Raw genomic sequence first — 13303 nt, forward strand, 5'->3', positions numbered from 1 at the left:
ACGAAATATAGGTTTCCATGTATAAAAATAGACTACACAAGAGTTGAACCATTTCCACTGTGAAATGGAGTAATTTCCTTGAAATGGGCCTTTTGTTCCTAGTTAATTAAAAATTAGGACATTATCAGATTCTGTTTTACCTTTGAGGCAAATAATGTTAGCCATTTATCCAAGGCTGAGGTGTATGAGATGGAAGCAGTGGAAAATCCTATAGAAAACATGACTCAAATCACATTTTGTTAAAGTTGTGGATCACAGGAGTCCTGCAGGCAGAAAGCATAAGTTTCTGGTAGTCCCAGTGAAAGTTTAGATTTATAACACTGCATATATTATTACGAAATATCGCCTCCAGTGAAAATAGTGTAGAGTATTTCTTAAGGACTTAACTCCAACATAGGGCTATATGAGTGCCCTGACAGCTTGTTATTAAGAGGAATTTTGGACTAACTAGCAAGAAAGATTTTCAGTTTATATGGGCATGGATTAAGTTACTGGATCTCTCTGTTTGCCACATTCAACTTGGTGCTGAAGTTCTTCAGCTTGTGCTTGAAAAATCTGATTCAGGACTTAATAGTGCAAGATGCCAGGTGAAGCTGGTGTCTTCACGTAATTTATATGCCAAAAACCTGTGGTGAATGCTGTCGTGATGCAGTAAAGGGCGTCTGACAGAGGTCTTTCAGCAAGCCTATAGCAAGAAGCCTTTGATTATTTTTCTGGGTGAGAAAGACATGCTGTGTGGGTAAAAATTATCCTTTTTTTTTTGTTGTAGTGCAGTACAGCTGTCTAAGGTAACTCAGTTTGGAGATGGAATCCAGCACTGTTACTTAAGACCAATGTGGGGCAGAGGAAAACCAACAATTGCGTGCATCATTTCTCTCTTTTTTGTGTGTGTCCCTTTCTGTGGTTGAATGTTGATTAATTTAAAGGATTGGTTTTGTCGTAACTTGTTTTGTAGCTTGTTAAAAGTTATGCTTGAAAGCCACTGATGTTGCTGGTGAAGTGGGCTTTCTGATTGCTCTTGTATTCAATAGAAACAGAGATGCATTCCTGACTTCTGGAATGTTGTGTTCATTATTCAAAAACTTCCTTTCATGATTCTCTTAAGTTATATTAATATAATACAGCCCATAAGCACAACACATCTTCCTATTTGTGTGTGTTCTTGACAGCAATTAATATTTGGTCTTTCCACTTTTTGGTTTCTGTGTGCATGTATTTATAAAATGTGTGGTTTTTGGCAAAAAGTGTTTTCCCAGACCAGAAAGAGCATCAGCCAGAAGCAGCAAAGAATTCAAAGATGAAAGTTCTAAGTTCTGCACAACCACTGGTACCAATGTACATCTAGTTCAGTTTCACTTAATCCCCAGGCGCCTCCTGGATCCTCTGCAAAACGGAAGCAGTTGTATTGTGACAGAGCCACGCACAGTACCCAGGGGGCTGGTGCTTGCTTCCCTTTCCGTTCCCTTGGAGCAGGTGTTCAGCAGAAGGGACTGTAGGGTGACGGATGGACTAACATCAAGGTGTAAGAATGACTGGCAAAGGGCAAGAGTTCATGGGGTTTGATTCTGTGTGGTGGTCTTTCCTGTGCTCTTTTCTTTGTTTTGTTTTGTTTATATTTTTTTTTCTGATATACAGAGTTTGATGTTTTCTGTCCAGTCATTCTTTCTCTTCCTACTGCAGGGGGCTAGACGTAGGGAGCAGGCAGAGGCTGGGGAGTTGAAGTTATATTTGGATTGAACACTGCTGTATGTCATATAAATATTGGTTGTTGACAAGTTTGTTGGATCAAAAGTCTTTTCTCTACCAAGACAAAACAGGATGGACTGGCTGTCTCTAGTGGCAGAATAAGGTGACTTCAGCTTGTCATTGTTCTGAGCTAAAATGGTCATAATGGAAGCAGAGATTTACAGACTAGTAAATCATCATGTGTGTTCATCTCTGTATCTCTGATAGGTATTCTATCCTCGGGTAGCCTTTAGGCTGGCCACTGGTGATTGTCCAGATTAGGTAGATTATCAGGTGGTAGTTGGTGTATCCAGTTATTTTTTTAAGCTGCTCTTAGTTCAGTCTCATTGAGACAGGATGCTACTGATGATTTAAATCTGAAGAGTTTGTTGGACCCATGTAACTACAACAATCACTGAGAGAACCAAAACCTCGTTTGTTGGTGCTGATTATGGAGACAGTCAGAGGACAGTGATCTGGATGAATATAAGTAATTCATCTGTTACTGCAATGATTAGAGAGGCAGTATTATTATTATTTGCATGAACCTAATGCCTAGCAGCCCCATCAGAGAGTGGATGCTACTGTGCAAGGTACCGGAGCAGGGAGGAAGGGTGTGTACATGTGCGTGTTGTGAAATCATTGTGCCGCAGAGAACTGATTTTTTAATACATAACAAAACAGAAGTTTTAATGTTGACAAACAAAAGCGCTTAGTTGCTCAAGATGGTAGGTGGTGGACTTTAGCCTAAGCTGAAGTGGTTTTCTGAGAACTGTGGTAAGGAAAGCTTTAAGGTGGTGTTGGGAGGGCAGTGAAGTAGTTTTGCAGGAGCTTACTTGGAAGGTATTCGTACTCAATTGTGGAAGTTGGCCTGAAAGAAAATACGAACTGGTTGCTGAAAGCTTAGTAAAGGCATACTGGTACCATGAGCCAATGAGAAATGTGAGCAAATGGTGTGACAGCAAGTAGGATGTGGACAGTATAGTGTAGGTAAGACAGAGGAGCCTATAAAGCAAAGATGAGTCGTTTCCAGTGTTTAAATTTGGAATGGAGGATTGTGCATAGAAGGATGGAGGGAGAATAAGGATATATCAGTCTGACAATATAGAAGAAATAACTTTTGCAACAGTGTGAAAAAGCAGGGTAATGTTTGTCAAGACGAAAAAGAAGAAAATTTTAAACACTAATGTGAGGTGAAGGCCCAGAAAAACCTTTAGCTCTGATGTTTAGAGAAGACATTGTCCTAAGGATGCAGGACAGGAAGAATCATGTAGATATAAAACTAGCCTGAATGAACAGATCAAGAGAGAAGTCCATGTCAAAGATAACATAGTATTTCATATCCGAATGATAGACAAGATGATAATGCTGTCCACAGCAATCAAGGAAGGAGGTTGAGAAAAGAAGGTGGGAGAGGTGAGATCTAAGTTCTGTTCTAGCTGTATTGAGCTGAAGCTGACAGCTGCTCAGTGACAAGGAGTGTCAGAAAGATACACTGAAGTTTTTTGTTTAGACATAAATCTACTCGCTTTGAGACCTGTTTCCTTAAAAGCTGCATTTATGGATGAAATTCCCAGACACAAGGGAAGGGGCAAAAGATGCAGCTCAGTGGAGTCCTACTAGAAGACAAAGGAGGAAATAAGGAGCCTCCCAGTGATCTGTGGGATTGGCGTGGAGAAGAAGGGAAGCAGGAGAAGGTAGAGTCATGGAAGTCAGAAAAGGAGAACTAATGCTTCAAAAGGAGAAATGCATTTAATTTTTTATGAAAAACACAAAAGGGTTGTGGATGATGGAAATTATAAACTTATTTTGATGTTGCAAGTAGTAAAATGTTTTTAGACATTTTACTCAGTGGAGTGCAAAGGACAGCTGAAGGGAGTTCAGGCTGAAGTTAGGGACAAATTAAAAGTGTACTTTGTTATTGAACAGTTCATAATGAGCTTAGAGGTGAAAGAAAGTTAGAAAGAAAAGTAGTGTAGTAGAGAAGCAAGGGGTCAGAGGTAGATTTCCAAACATAGGAGAGACTGGTCGCCCTGCTGTTCCGTCAGAGCAAGAGGAGAAAGGTGATGTGAAGTATGGGATGATGTTAGTGAGGCAAGCGGGAAGAGTGGGACAGATGTGTTTCCTATCTGTGGTACAAGGAAGAAAGGAGAGCTGTAAGGAGGAGAAAGGGAGTGGGAAGGGAGAATGTGAAATGATCATTATGTTTTCTGGCTTTCTCTTGGAATAAATATTTGCATTCTGTTGTGGAGAAAGAAATGGATACAAGAGAAAAGGTTTGAGGAGTGAGTCAAAAGTAGGAGGAAAAAAGGCTGAAATTGCAGGTGTGGGTTCAGCTCAACCAGAGGAATGGCACAGCTTAGTAAGCGGCAGGAGAGAGAGAGAGAAAATATGCAATAGCCTCATTTCCAGACTGGTTTTCTTTTCCACTGCAAATTGTAAGATAGGCAAGAATAAAGTGAAAGAAATGGATATTTAAGATGAGCATGAGTGGAGGATTAGGGGAGTTGGACATAGTCATGGGAAGGAGAAGCAAGAACCACCAAGGGTGGAAACAAAAAGGGCAAAAAATACTGTGTCAGTGTGAAAAAAGGTGAGTCCTGGGTATCAGAAATAGTGGGATGGGAATAGTAAGCTGTGCTGAGCGAGTAAATTGATGCCATCCAGTATATGCCAGGTCAGTGTTTGGGTCAAGTTCTTGGATGAAAGGTTCTTTTGGAAATGATTGGAGATGAGACTTCTGGCAGTTCATCATCTCTGACAATTCTGTACTTAAATCCATAATGTGCCTCTGAGAAAATTCAAAGCCTTTAAGAAAAGCAGCATTTTGGAGAAATCCAGAGAATATTGCCTTTTCTCCAAGGAGAGAGAAGAGTGTCTAGACCATGGCTGTGGCAGCAGAATGCTTCTGTCCTTTGGTGACTGGTCATAGCTATCACATTGCATGATTGACATGAAAGTATGTTTGCTGTCTGGTTTTTAGCTCAGTTGTTCTGTTCTTTGCAGTGCATCATAAGTAGGTAATACGTCTATGTGATCTATCACCTACTGGTGCTGACTTGTGCTTCCTGAGCGGAGACAAGGCCATGGGATGACATTGTCATGGACTGGGCCCCATCTAATGTTGGACTGTGCGGGGTGGATCTTCAGAGCTTGGGTGCGGAACTGCAGTAAACATCATTGTACGGCTTTTGCTTTTATGGCGGGACTAAGAAAGCTAGTCTGTCTACATGCTACAGGCACACATGCTTTATGATACAGCACCATTTTTTTTTGAGAAAACAGGACTTAATGATTTTTGAGGTGTTATACTGAATGCTGTCGTTCATGGTGCAGGCTCCTCAGTGTTTAAAAAATTAATCTCGGGTTTTCACATCTCTTTAGTAGATCTGAACATCTGTATAAGGAAAGAAATAGGAAGAGGAGAATGCTGCGGGAAAGAGTTGTTCGCTCACGCACAGAGGATTGAGCTGATCCTGTGACTTGGAAGGTTTTATGCATTACCTTGCCCGCCTTTCCCAAGCAACTTTCTCCCTGTCCCTGTGTGTTACCGATGTTCAGTTATCTCAAAAGCTTATACACATTGTCTTGCAGAGTTACTGAGAAAAGAAATAAATGGATAAAAGTAATCAGATTTTCTCTTCAGGGTCTCTCAGGGTTTTTTTGTGCACTGTCGTAAAGTTTTGTTGTTTTAATCTGTACTCATGCTTTTGTTTTGTTTGTGGCTTTTTAGAAGACTTGGAAAACCTTGGGCAAATATACTAAGAAACTGAATGCATGGCAATGGAAAAATATAAGGAGACATGAGACAAAAAATGTTTCAGCTATTGAAATTATGGTGAGCTGTGTGTGTAGCACTTTTAATAGAGTCTTTGTACATTCTGTGCCTGGTGTAAGTTTTATTCAGCTACTCTCATAACTCACAACACACTGGGTGTGAACATTACCAAGCCTTGTAGATATTTAGATTTTTAAAGAGGTATTAGAGCTTTACATATTTTTGGGTTTCTTGTTCATCAGAAAAAAATTATTCTTGACTGCATCGCTGAAGGAGATGATGCTGCAAGTTTTATTTTGTGGCATTTATTATTGTTTCCAGCTTTTCAAGATATCTGTCACTATCCTGACTGTTTTCCAAGCTCTTTGGCAAATCAAAGCTATTGTAAACCTTTATCGCTTTCCTGGAAGGTAAGAGTTTATCCTGAATGTGAGTTTTTGTGTGGTTGGTTTGTTTGTTTGTTTTTTATTCCTTGCTAGTAAGTATCTATTTGGAAAAGTTCTAAAGACATGTGTAACAAGTTCAGATGATGAAACATGTATAAAAGTGGTAGCTTTAAAGAACAGTAAGTAATGGTCTATATCTCAGAGAGCTTACAATGTACTTCGGACAAAGCTGTAAGCCGTGTACGTTTTGAAGACAAAAGTCGGTCTATGACCATTGAAGAATTTCATGCAGGCAGCTGTTTGAAGGAGGTAGAGAATAATTAGCTGATGTGGAGGAAGGAGGCATCAAAGCTGATAGTATAGTGCACAGAAAAGTAGTGTACAGAGGAGATTTCTAGTGAAAGGAGTTTATTTGTAAAAATAAACTCTTCCTGTTTTGTTAATATTGTCTTACTGTCTTGGAGCTAATTGTAATTGCCAAACTGCAAAAATAACATAAATATTGAAAGATAAATCTCAATCTTCCTTAACTCTGTTCCCTAAACATGCCCTCTATTCTCCAAATACTTCGACATTATCTTTTATATTATGTTCTCTTGAATGGTGCTCTGGTTTTGATACCAGGCAAAAAGTGAAGAGAAACTAACACATTGCGTATGCAACATTTGTCGTTCTTTCATACTCCTCCTTCCTCTTCTTCTGTATTAGTTCTTCTATGCCATTTTGTTTGTATATTACAGGATCAGAAGATAAATGACGTGTAAAATTCTAAGCAGTTTTGACTCTTGTTATGGAGTTTCAACCTTAGAGTGAGTCTGTTGTGTCCAAGCTCATCTGAAGTTTGAATTTATTTCAGGAGAGCCCCTGGAATGTGGGCTTTTCATGGCAGGTTTCTGATGTACCATGTGCAAGCATAGAGCACTATGAAAACGATACAAAGGAAAAGTGCTTTTAGAAGCTTGTTTATTCTAGTACTATGAGGTTGTGAGAGACTTTCCCTGTGTTCAAAATAATGTATTAAAGCTACTCTGAGTAATGATCAGGACAGTGTGTGTATATCCAAAGGAAGGGTAATAAACGCGATTCATGGCTCTAGCCCACCTATCTGTGTGAGGAGAAGCAGAGGGAGCGAGTGAATGGGAAGAAATCAGGCGACTAAACAAATCGACTACTGATAATGTTTGTAGATCATCTTTCCTTGGAAAAAGGCCAAAAGTGTTCCACCAGCTGTGTACAGAAATTAATCCATTTGTCCCTGCCCCCTTTCAGTGACATCTTTGAACTCAAATACGACTGCTGCTGAAAGCCTAATCCTACCTGCGCTGGAATTAAATGAAAGAACACTGAAAGCCTTCTGTGTACTGATAGGGTATAATCCAGTCCTCACTGGAATATGTTTTTGCATAATGATTTAGAAAGGAAAGGAACAGTACCTTATTTCTAGGTTACAAAGAGTACACAGGTGCATAAAATGTATTTTAAAAAAAACAAAAAGAGAAGGTAAAATGACCAAAACACGTTACCTGTCCCTGTGAGAGGTCACGGCGGGCTTTACTGGCTAGCACTGTGTTTACTGGTTTTGAAAAGATGATGCTCCTAATGGCACCACATTTTGATCATTAAAATTAAGCAGCGATTGTAGACTGCCATCTTTCAAAATATGTTGTTAGGGCTAATCTTTCTACCAAAGAACAGCTACCCAAACCTAGCCTATGAGAATAAGTTAGTTCATTTTATACCAAAATACTACAGTACTATAGTTTAGCAAGTTACTACAAATATTAGTATGGTGCTTGTCTATAATTTTTAAATTACTTAAAAGTAGAATTTGATGGTACTGCTCTAAAAGCTAGTTTGCTTGCTCCTTTCCTGTGCAAACATCATGAGCATCATCTTCTTTTCTGCACCTGCTCTGCCAGTGAGGACCACGTGTACTTTACCAGATATGAGAGGATACAATCTTATAACCTATATTTGATTTTTTGTGCCAGTGTGCTTTTTGTTTGTTTGTGGAAATGGTCATCCTAGATACTTCATGTTTTTACTTGTGTTCTTTTTTCATCCAAGATAGGAAGGGAAACTAGCTGGTGATACAGTAATAATTGAAGATTATAACTGGCAATTAATTTTCGCTACATGGGTAGATTTATAACATTAGCAAATCCTCCATGACTAGCTTGCAGCTCTGCCCTTTGTCTGGTAGAACACTGCTTCTAGCCCGAAGCAATCTTTTGTTGTGCCCACTGGATTTTGCTGAAAATAAAATCTACTGTGGCCACCCAGCCTCTCAAGAGGTGAATATACAAGCAACCATCACAACGCCATAGTGCAAGATAGGCTGGGAGTAGTGAGTTTATTGAATGAAATAAAGCTACCTCTTTAAACCACTAAATTGGATAAGTATTACATGATTGCAATGTAATCTTTTTCTCTGCAGTTTTTCTCTTGTAAAATACAGGCACTGAATTCGTACATTCCATCATTCACAGAGCTTATGCAATTGAGGTATACTTTTATGTATAACACATGGAAGCAAAGTTGGTAATGGTCCATTCTGAATTTGTTATGTTAGGAAGAACCTCTGTCTAGAATATAAGTAGGGAAGGAAGAACTACCTTAGAGGGTTGATTATTATTCCCTGTGCAAAACAGTATTGAAGAAATCTGAAAGTGCATGACTGGGAGAGCAGGAGCGAGATCAGTACTACTTTTGATACAGCTTTAGTGAAATACTGAATCCCAGTTCTGATGTGCACATCAAGTGTTGAAAAAACTGGAAGGCATTCAGAAAAATCTACATTAATTTGAGGTCTGGTTAATCAGCTTTAGAATGGAAGATTTAAGAAGCTCAATCTATTTAGTTTATCAACAGACGGTAGAGGCTACTTGATAAGTCTGTAAGTACTTAGGGCAAAGGTATCTGACAGTTAGACAGTTCTTTGTCAGCTAGATTAAGGAGATTCTCATGGCTGAAAGCTGAAGATAGATCAGTTCAGACTAGAAATAAGGCACCATTTTATAATGATACAATTAAATAGGAACAGCTTAACAAGGGATGTAGTAGACTCCCTGTTGCACAAAATCCTCGCATAAGGCCCAGGTGCTTTCCCAGGAAGGATCCTTTAGCCAACCAGAAAGTTCGGAATACTGTAATGAAAGCTAGAATAATGTAATGAAATTCTGTGGTCTGTTTTAACATAGAAGTTCAGTACAGATCATAAGGAAGATTCTAGTTCTTAATTTCTCTCCTCCCTAAAATTTCATACGTTTTAAATGTGGCTGTTGTTAAAGGAGAAGTTCATGTGAAAGATGAGGTGATCAAAGCAAAAAGGGACTTTCTAGTGGGATGGGTGAGGAGGGACTATCCTTTAACAACAGGTAAAAGACGAAGTAACAATTTCTATTCTCCCTTTCATATTTTTCCAGTAATCAAAACCACACATATCCCTCTAGTCATTAACTCTAAGCATAACTTGATAATTCACCAACCGAAGTGTTAGCCTTCTCAGAAGCATTGCAGACAGCTTGGGCCTTGTCACTGTAAGTTCCTGTAACTGATGGCTGAGCCTGAACACCTTTGGCTTTACTTGGTTTGCGAAGCAAAGCAACCTTTGTTAATATGTTTTTCCTGGTGCTGCCTTCTTGTCTGTGGATTTATGAGGACATAGCAGGTCAGTCTTTATGGTAAGGTAAGAGGCTCTGCAATTCCTAGTGAATTGCGTGAGAACTCTTTTTGTCCTGGTTTTGCAACAGAAATAGCAGGAATCTTTTGAAGGACATTAGCACTTGCATCATTTTGTTTGCGTCTTTGTTGTAAAATCATCACCAGGCTGAGTGTCAGCTTTATTCTTGGTTATGCTCACAGCAAGGCCAATCAATGCTGATTCAAGGTACTGTTCAACTTAGATGAGAGATGTTGTGTATGTGGGGTTAAAGGAAGCACCGTAACCTACTTTCAGTGAAGATGCACTTCAGAGGTTTCCCCAGTGTCAGTGGTCCTGTAACTTCTACGAGCACTGTATGCAGTGTAAGTGGAAAGCAAATGTGCTGCATCTCAAGTTTAGAAATTCTCCTCCTGCATCCCCTTATCAGTATTGCTGCCTCTAAAAACTTGTAAAAGAAAGCAACATGAGTTGAAGTTCTAAAAATGATAATATGCAGTATTAGATTTCTTTTTATGAAATGTTAAGTTTTTGGGCCTGTACACCCAACAAAAACTGAAGAATTTCAGGACTGCAGAGTAGGTGGTTTTAGTTGTTTTTGTTTGCGTCTGTTTGGGGTTGGTTGGTTGGTTTCCTGTCCCCTTACCTGCCTCCCCCCAGTTTTTTGTCTGTATTTTATTATTGGGGGGGCGGGGAGGTGTGTGTTTGTTTGTTTGTTTGTTTCTCTGCAGTTGGAAAGGCTAAAACAGACTGTGAATTGGAAGATGAGGTTTGCTCCAAATGAGTGTCAGCGTGTGTTCTGTTCTAGAGCCATGTGAATTCTCTGTGCATGAGCTCAGGCTGTTTATGGACAGGAATGTACAGGGTCACATGTGTCCTGTGCTACTTTGTACTATAATAGTGCTATGAAGGGGTTCTAAAGGTCCAGGGTGTCTGAATCTTCCTCAGCTCCTTGGTGTTGTCTATGACAAGGTGGCACAGCTTGACAGGTGTCTGATCCATCAGTTCTTAGCTGAGTAGCTACAAAATATCTCAAAGTTCACACTCTGAGTGGCCTTTAGGATGTTAGCTGTGTAGTTAGCTGGACTGAATGGTTGGACTGAGTGTCCCTGTCATGGTCCCCTCACTATGTAGATCCCTCTGTCCACAATTTCACAAATTTTGGATTAGTCCCAGAGCTGCTGTTAGGCCGGTATTCTCTGCAGAATACTAACAACCATGCTAAGCTCAAGCAGATGGTTGGTCGACTTAACCATCCCAGTGTCATTTAATCTGTACCTGCATTCAGGTGAATTGTATTTGAGACTGCGGCAAATACAACAAAAGATGATATTTCTTTGACACAAGGCACTAAAAAGGGTAATTTCTAACCTGAATGCAGGAATTCTGGAAGGAGACTGGTGCCCTGCCGTGTGGAGAGAGTCATCAAAATCGCAGTCAGGTAAGGTTACTCCACCTACATGGTGTAACCAGCCAAGGCAGTGGTTTGATGTGCTGTGTATTAGGCAGATCTATCTCACTATTGCTGTCAGACAAAGATCTTTAAAATGTATGAACACTCTATTGTACTGTAAGAAGCTCAAGGCTTCACCTTCCTATGGGGTACTGTTCCTCATGGCTGTTATTAAGCTGGAAGTGAACAGCACCGAAGTTCAGGAACAAGGTACATGCTGAAAAGAGACATGCTTTAGGTTGTCATGCCACAGTCTCAAAGTCTAAATGGATCAGGATTGTCATCTTCCGAAAGTTGTGCTGGCTTCAGGAGAAACAAGTTGCAGAGCTTCAGAGCCTCATATAGCACATGACAGCACCAAACTGTTCTGGATATTTCCTTGGCTTTTTGTGTCACTGTCCTAACTATTAAAAGGCAGGGCATCTTGAACCATGTGTTTCCATCTGATGTCTATTGATTACGAAGGAGCTCGTCCTCTCTTCCCTCTCCCCTTGCCAAAATGTCAAGGTGTGCTTCTAAGGGAGAGAAATGACAGCAGTCGCACAGGGAGAATTCCTTTCCTGAATGGCAGCGACATGAAGAAGCCCATTAGCTCTTGTTAAACCGTACGTACTTGATAATGGCACATAGGTCAGATTCCAGCTCCTGGGGAGGAGTACTTCCCTCTCAGTACATCTGATTGAACCGAAACTCTGCTTTCTTACTGCTGAGAGCAAGCCACACTGACCTATTGGGAGGAAAAAAATGTTACTTTTAGTATAGTGAATCGTCAGGGTGCTATAGGCAGGATAGGTTCTGTAGTGTGGACTTGGGAAAGTGGGAGATGTAAATGCTTCATGCTGATATGGGAGCTTAAGGAGCTCCTGATAGTTGCATCAGGCTGTATTTTAAATTGTATGCTGGCTAAACTGTCAGCAAAGTGTAGTACAAATATACATTTGCAGTCTGAGAAAGATCTAAAGCACGCAAAAAGGTTAGCAAGAACAAGATGAAGGATGGCACTGCAGGACTGCCATATTTGTATGCTGAAAATCTACAGCAGGATTGCAGCACATATCCTAAAATATATGTATACGTATATTAATATATTTAGAAAATTTTCTGTAATCATGTTTGCTTTTGGGTTTTGAGATTTTTCTTATGTATCTGGTGATGCCGAATGACTCTTTCAAGGCATCAGTTAAGTTCCCTCAGCTGATGTGACAACTTTTATACAGTGTGCTAGGGTTCTTTTGCCTAAATGAAAGCTGGTTTTAATTTGTGGTATGTTGTAGAATGTTGTATTTGGCTACTCATGTTTTAATAATTTGAAAAATTACGAGAAATGAGTACCGTTATTTATCAGTCTCTCTTTTGAATTTATTTTGTTTTGGGTGTCTCTTTTGTAGCAACTGGCTTTAGCTATAAAAAGTGTGCATTATATACGCTTGAGTGGAACTAGTGTTTGGGAGTTGGTCAATATGTGTCTGTAGTATACAGCCAGTATTTTTAGATGATCTTTGTCCGTTGTCAGTATTTTAGGTGGCTGTTTCTCTTGCCAGGGATGCCTTTGTGAAAATTTTCTCGGTGATATTGCAGCAAAAGCAACATTTACAAAAGAGTGAAAGCCTAAACCTTGGGTTGGTATTATATAAGCACAAAACTTCCCCATGGATACTGCTTTGAGACTAGTGCTCAGATAGTGTTCACTGCCAATATCTAATATATGTCTTTTGCAGGTGTTGGGAACAGTTTGCCCTTGTCTGTATTAGCATCCAGACTGTTTTCTGCCCTGATGAGGTGACCTGTAGTTGACATCTGCTGTTGGTTAGAGATTGCTGATGGGCCTTGGTGTGTAGAATTCTTCCCCAGTGGCCTGGGGACAGTGAGTCTGGCTGGGCACGTGCCACAGTCCTTTGGGTTACTGCTTTGTTTCTGCCTGCTTATCACCTACCTCAGGAGTGTAACAGTAAATGCAGGGAAGTGGGGTTCAGAAGAAAGTCAGACCTCTGATGTCCTACTGTAGTGAAATACCTAAAGTCTGCAGGTTTATTTCGAAAAAGGCAAAAAAAAGGTGAAGATGATAACTTCCGCGTTTAAAAAATGTAGCCTTGTTTTAAGAATATTGTTGGTTTTATTTTGGTTTGACTAACATTTCCAGAACCAGTGAACAGTTTTAAGGCTTTATTAACACACTTGTCTAAAGAACTTGGCAGGCTGCTAATAAATTAAGCCCCTCAAGCTTCCTGTGAAGTGTCACAGATGGAGAAACAGAAACATGGGGAGGCCAGGTGACTTGCTCCAAACTCATAAGACAAATC

At 39.9% G+C, this 13303-nt stretch overlaps 1 protein-coding gene across 4 annotated transcripts in view; it reads left to right on the top strand.

The window, feature by feature from the left end:
- ATXN7L1 (ataxin 7 like 1) overlaps positions 1–13303 on the top strand; it is a 114111-nt gene that overhangs the window by 6565 nt on the left and 94243 nt on the right. For 2 of the 4 annotated variants that reach the window (XM_065049054.1, XM_065049052.1), the window contains exon 3: positions 10932–10991. The exons of the other annotated variants lie outside the window; for them this stretch is intronic. In XM_065049054.1, the coding sequence (XP_064905126.1) occupies positions 10932–10991 (60 nt within the window). The remainder of the gene's footprint in view (positions 1–10931; positions 10992–13303) is intronic. 4 annotated transcript variants of the gene reach the window in all.

The sequence above is a fragment of the Columba livia genome, chromosome 1 (assembly GCF_036013475.1).
Source record: "Columba livia isolate bColLiv1 breed racing homer chromosome 1, bColLiv1.pat.W.v2, whole genome shotgun sequence".
In the NCBI taxonomy this organism is placed as follows: domain Eukaryota; kingdom Metazoa; phylum Chordata; class Aves; order Columbiformes; family Columbidae; genus Columba; species Columba livia.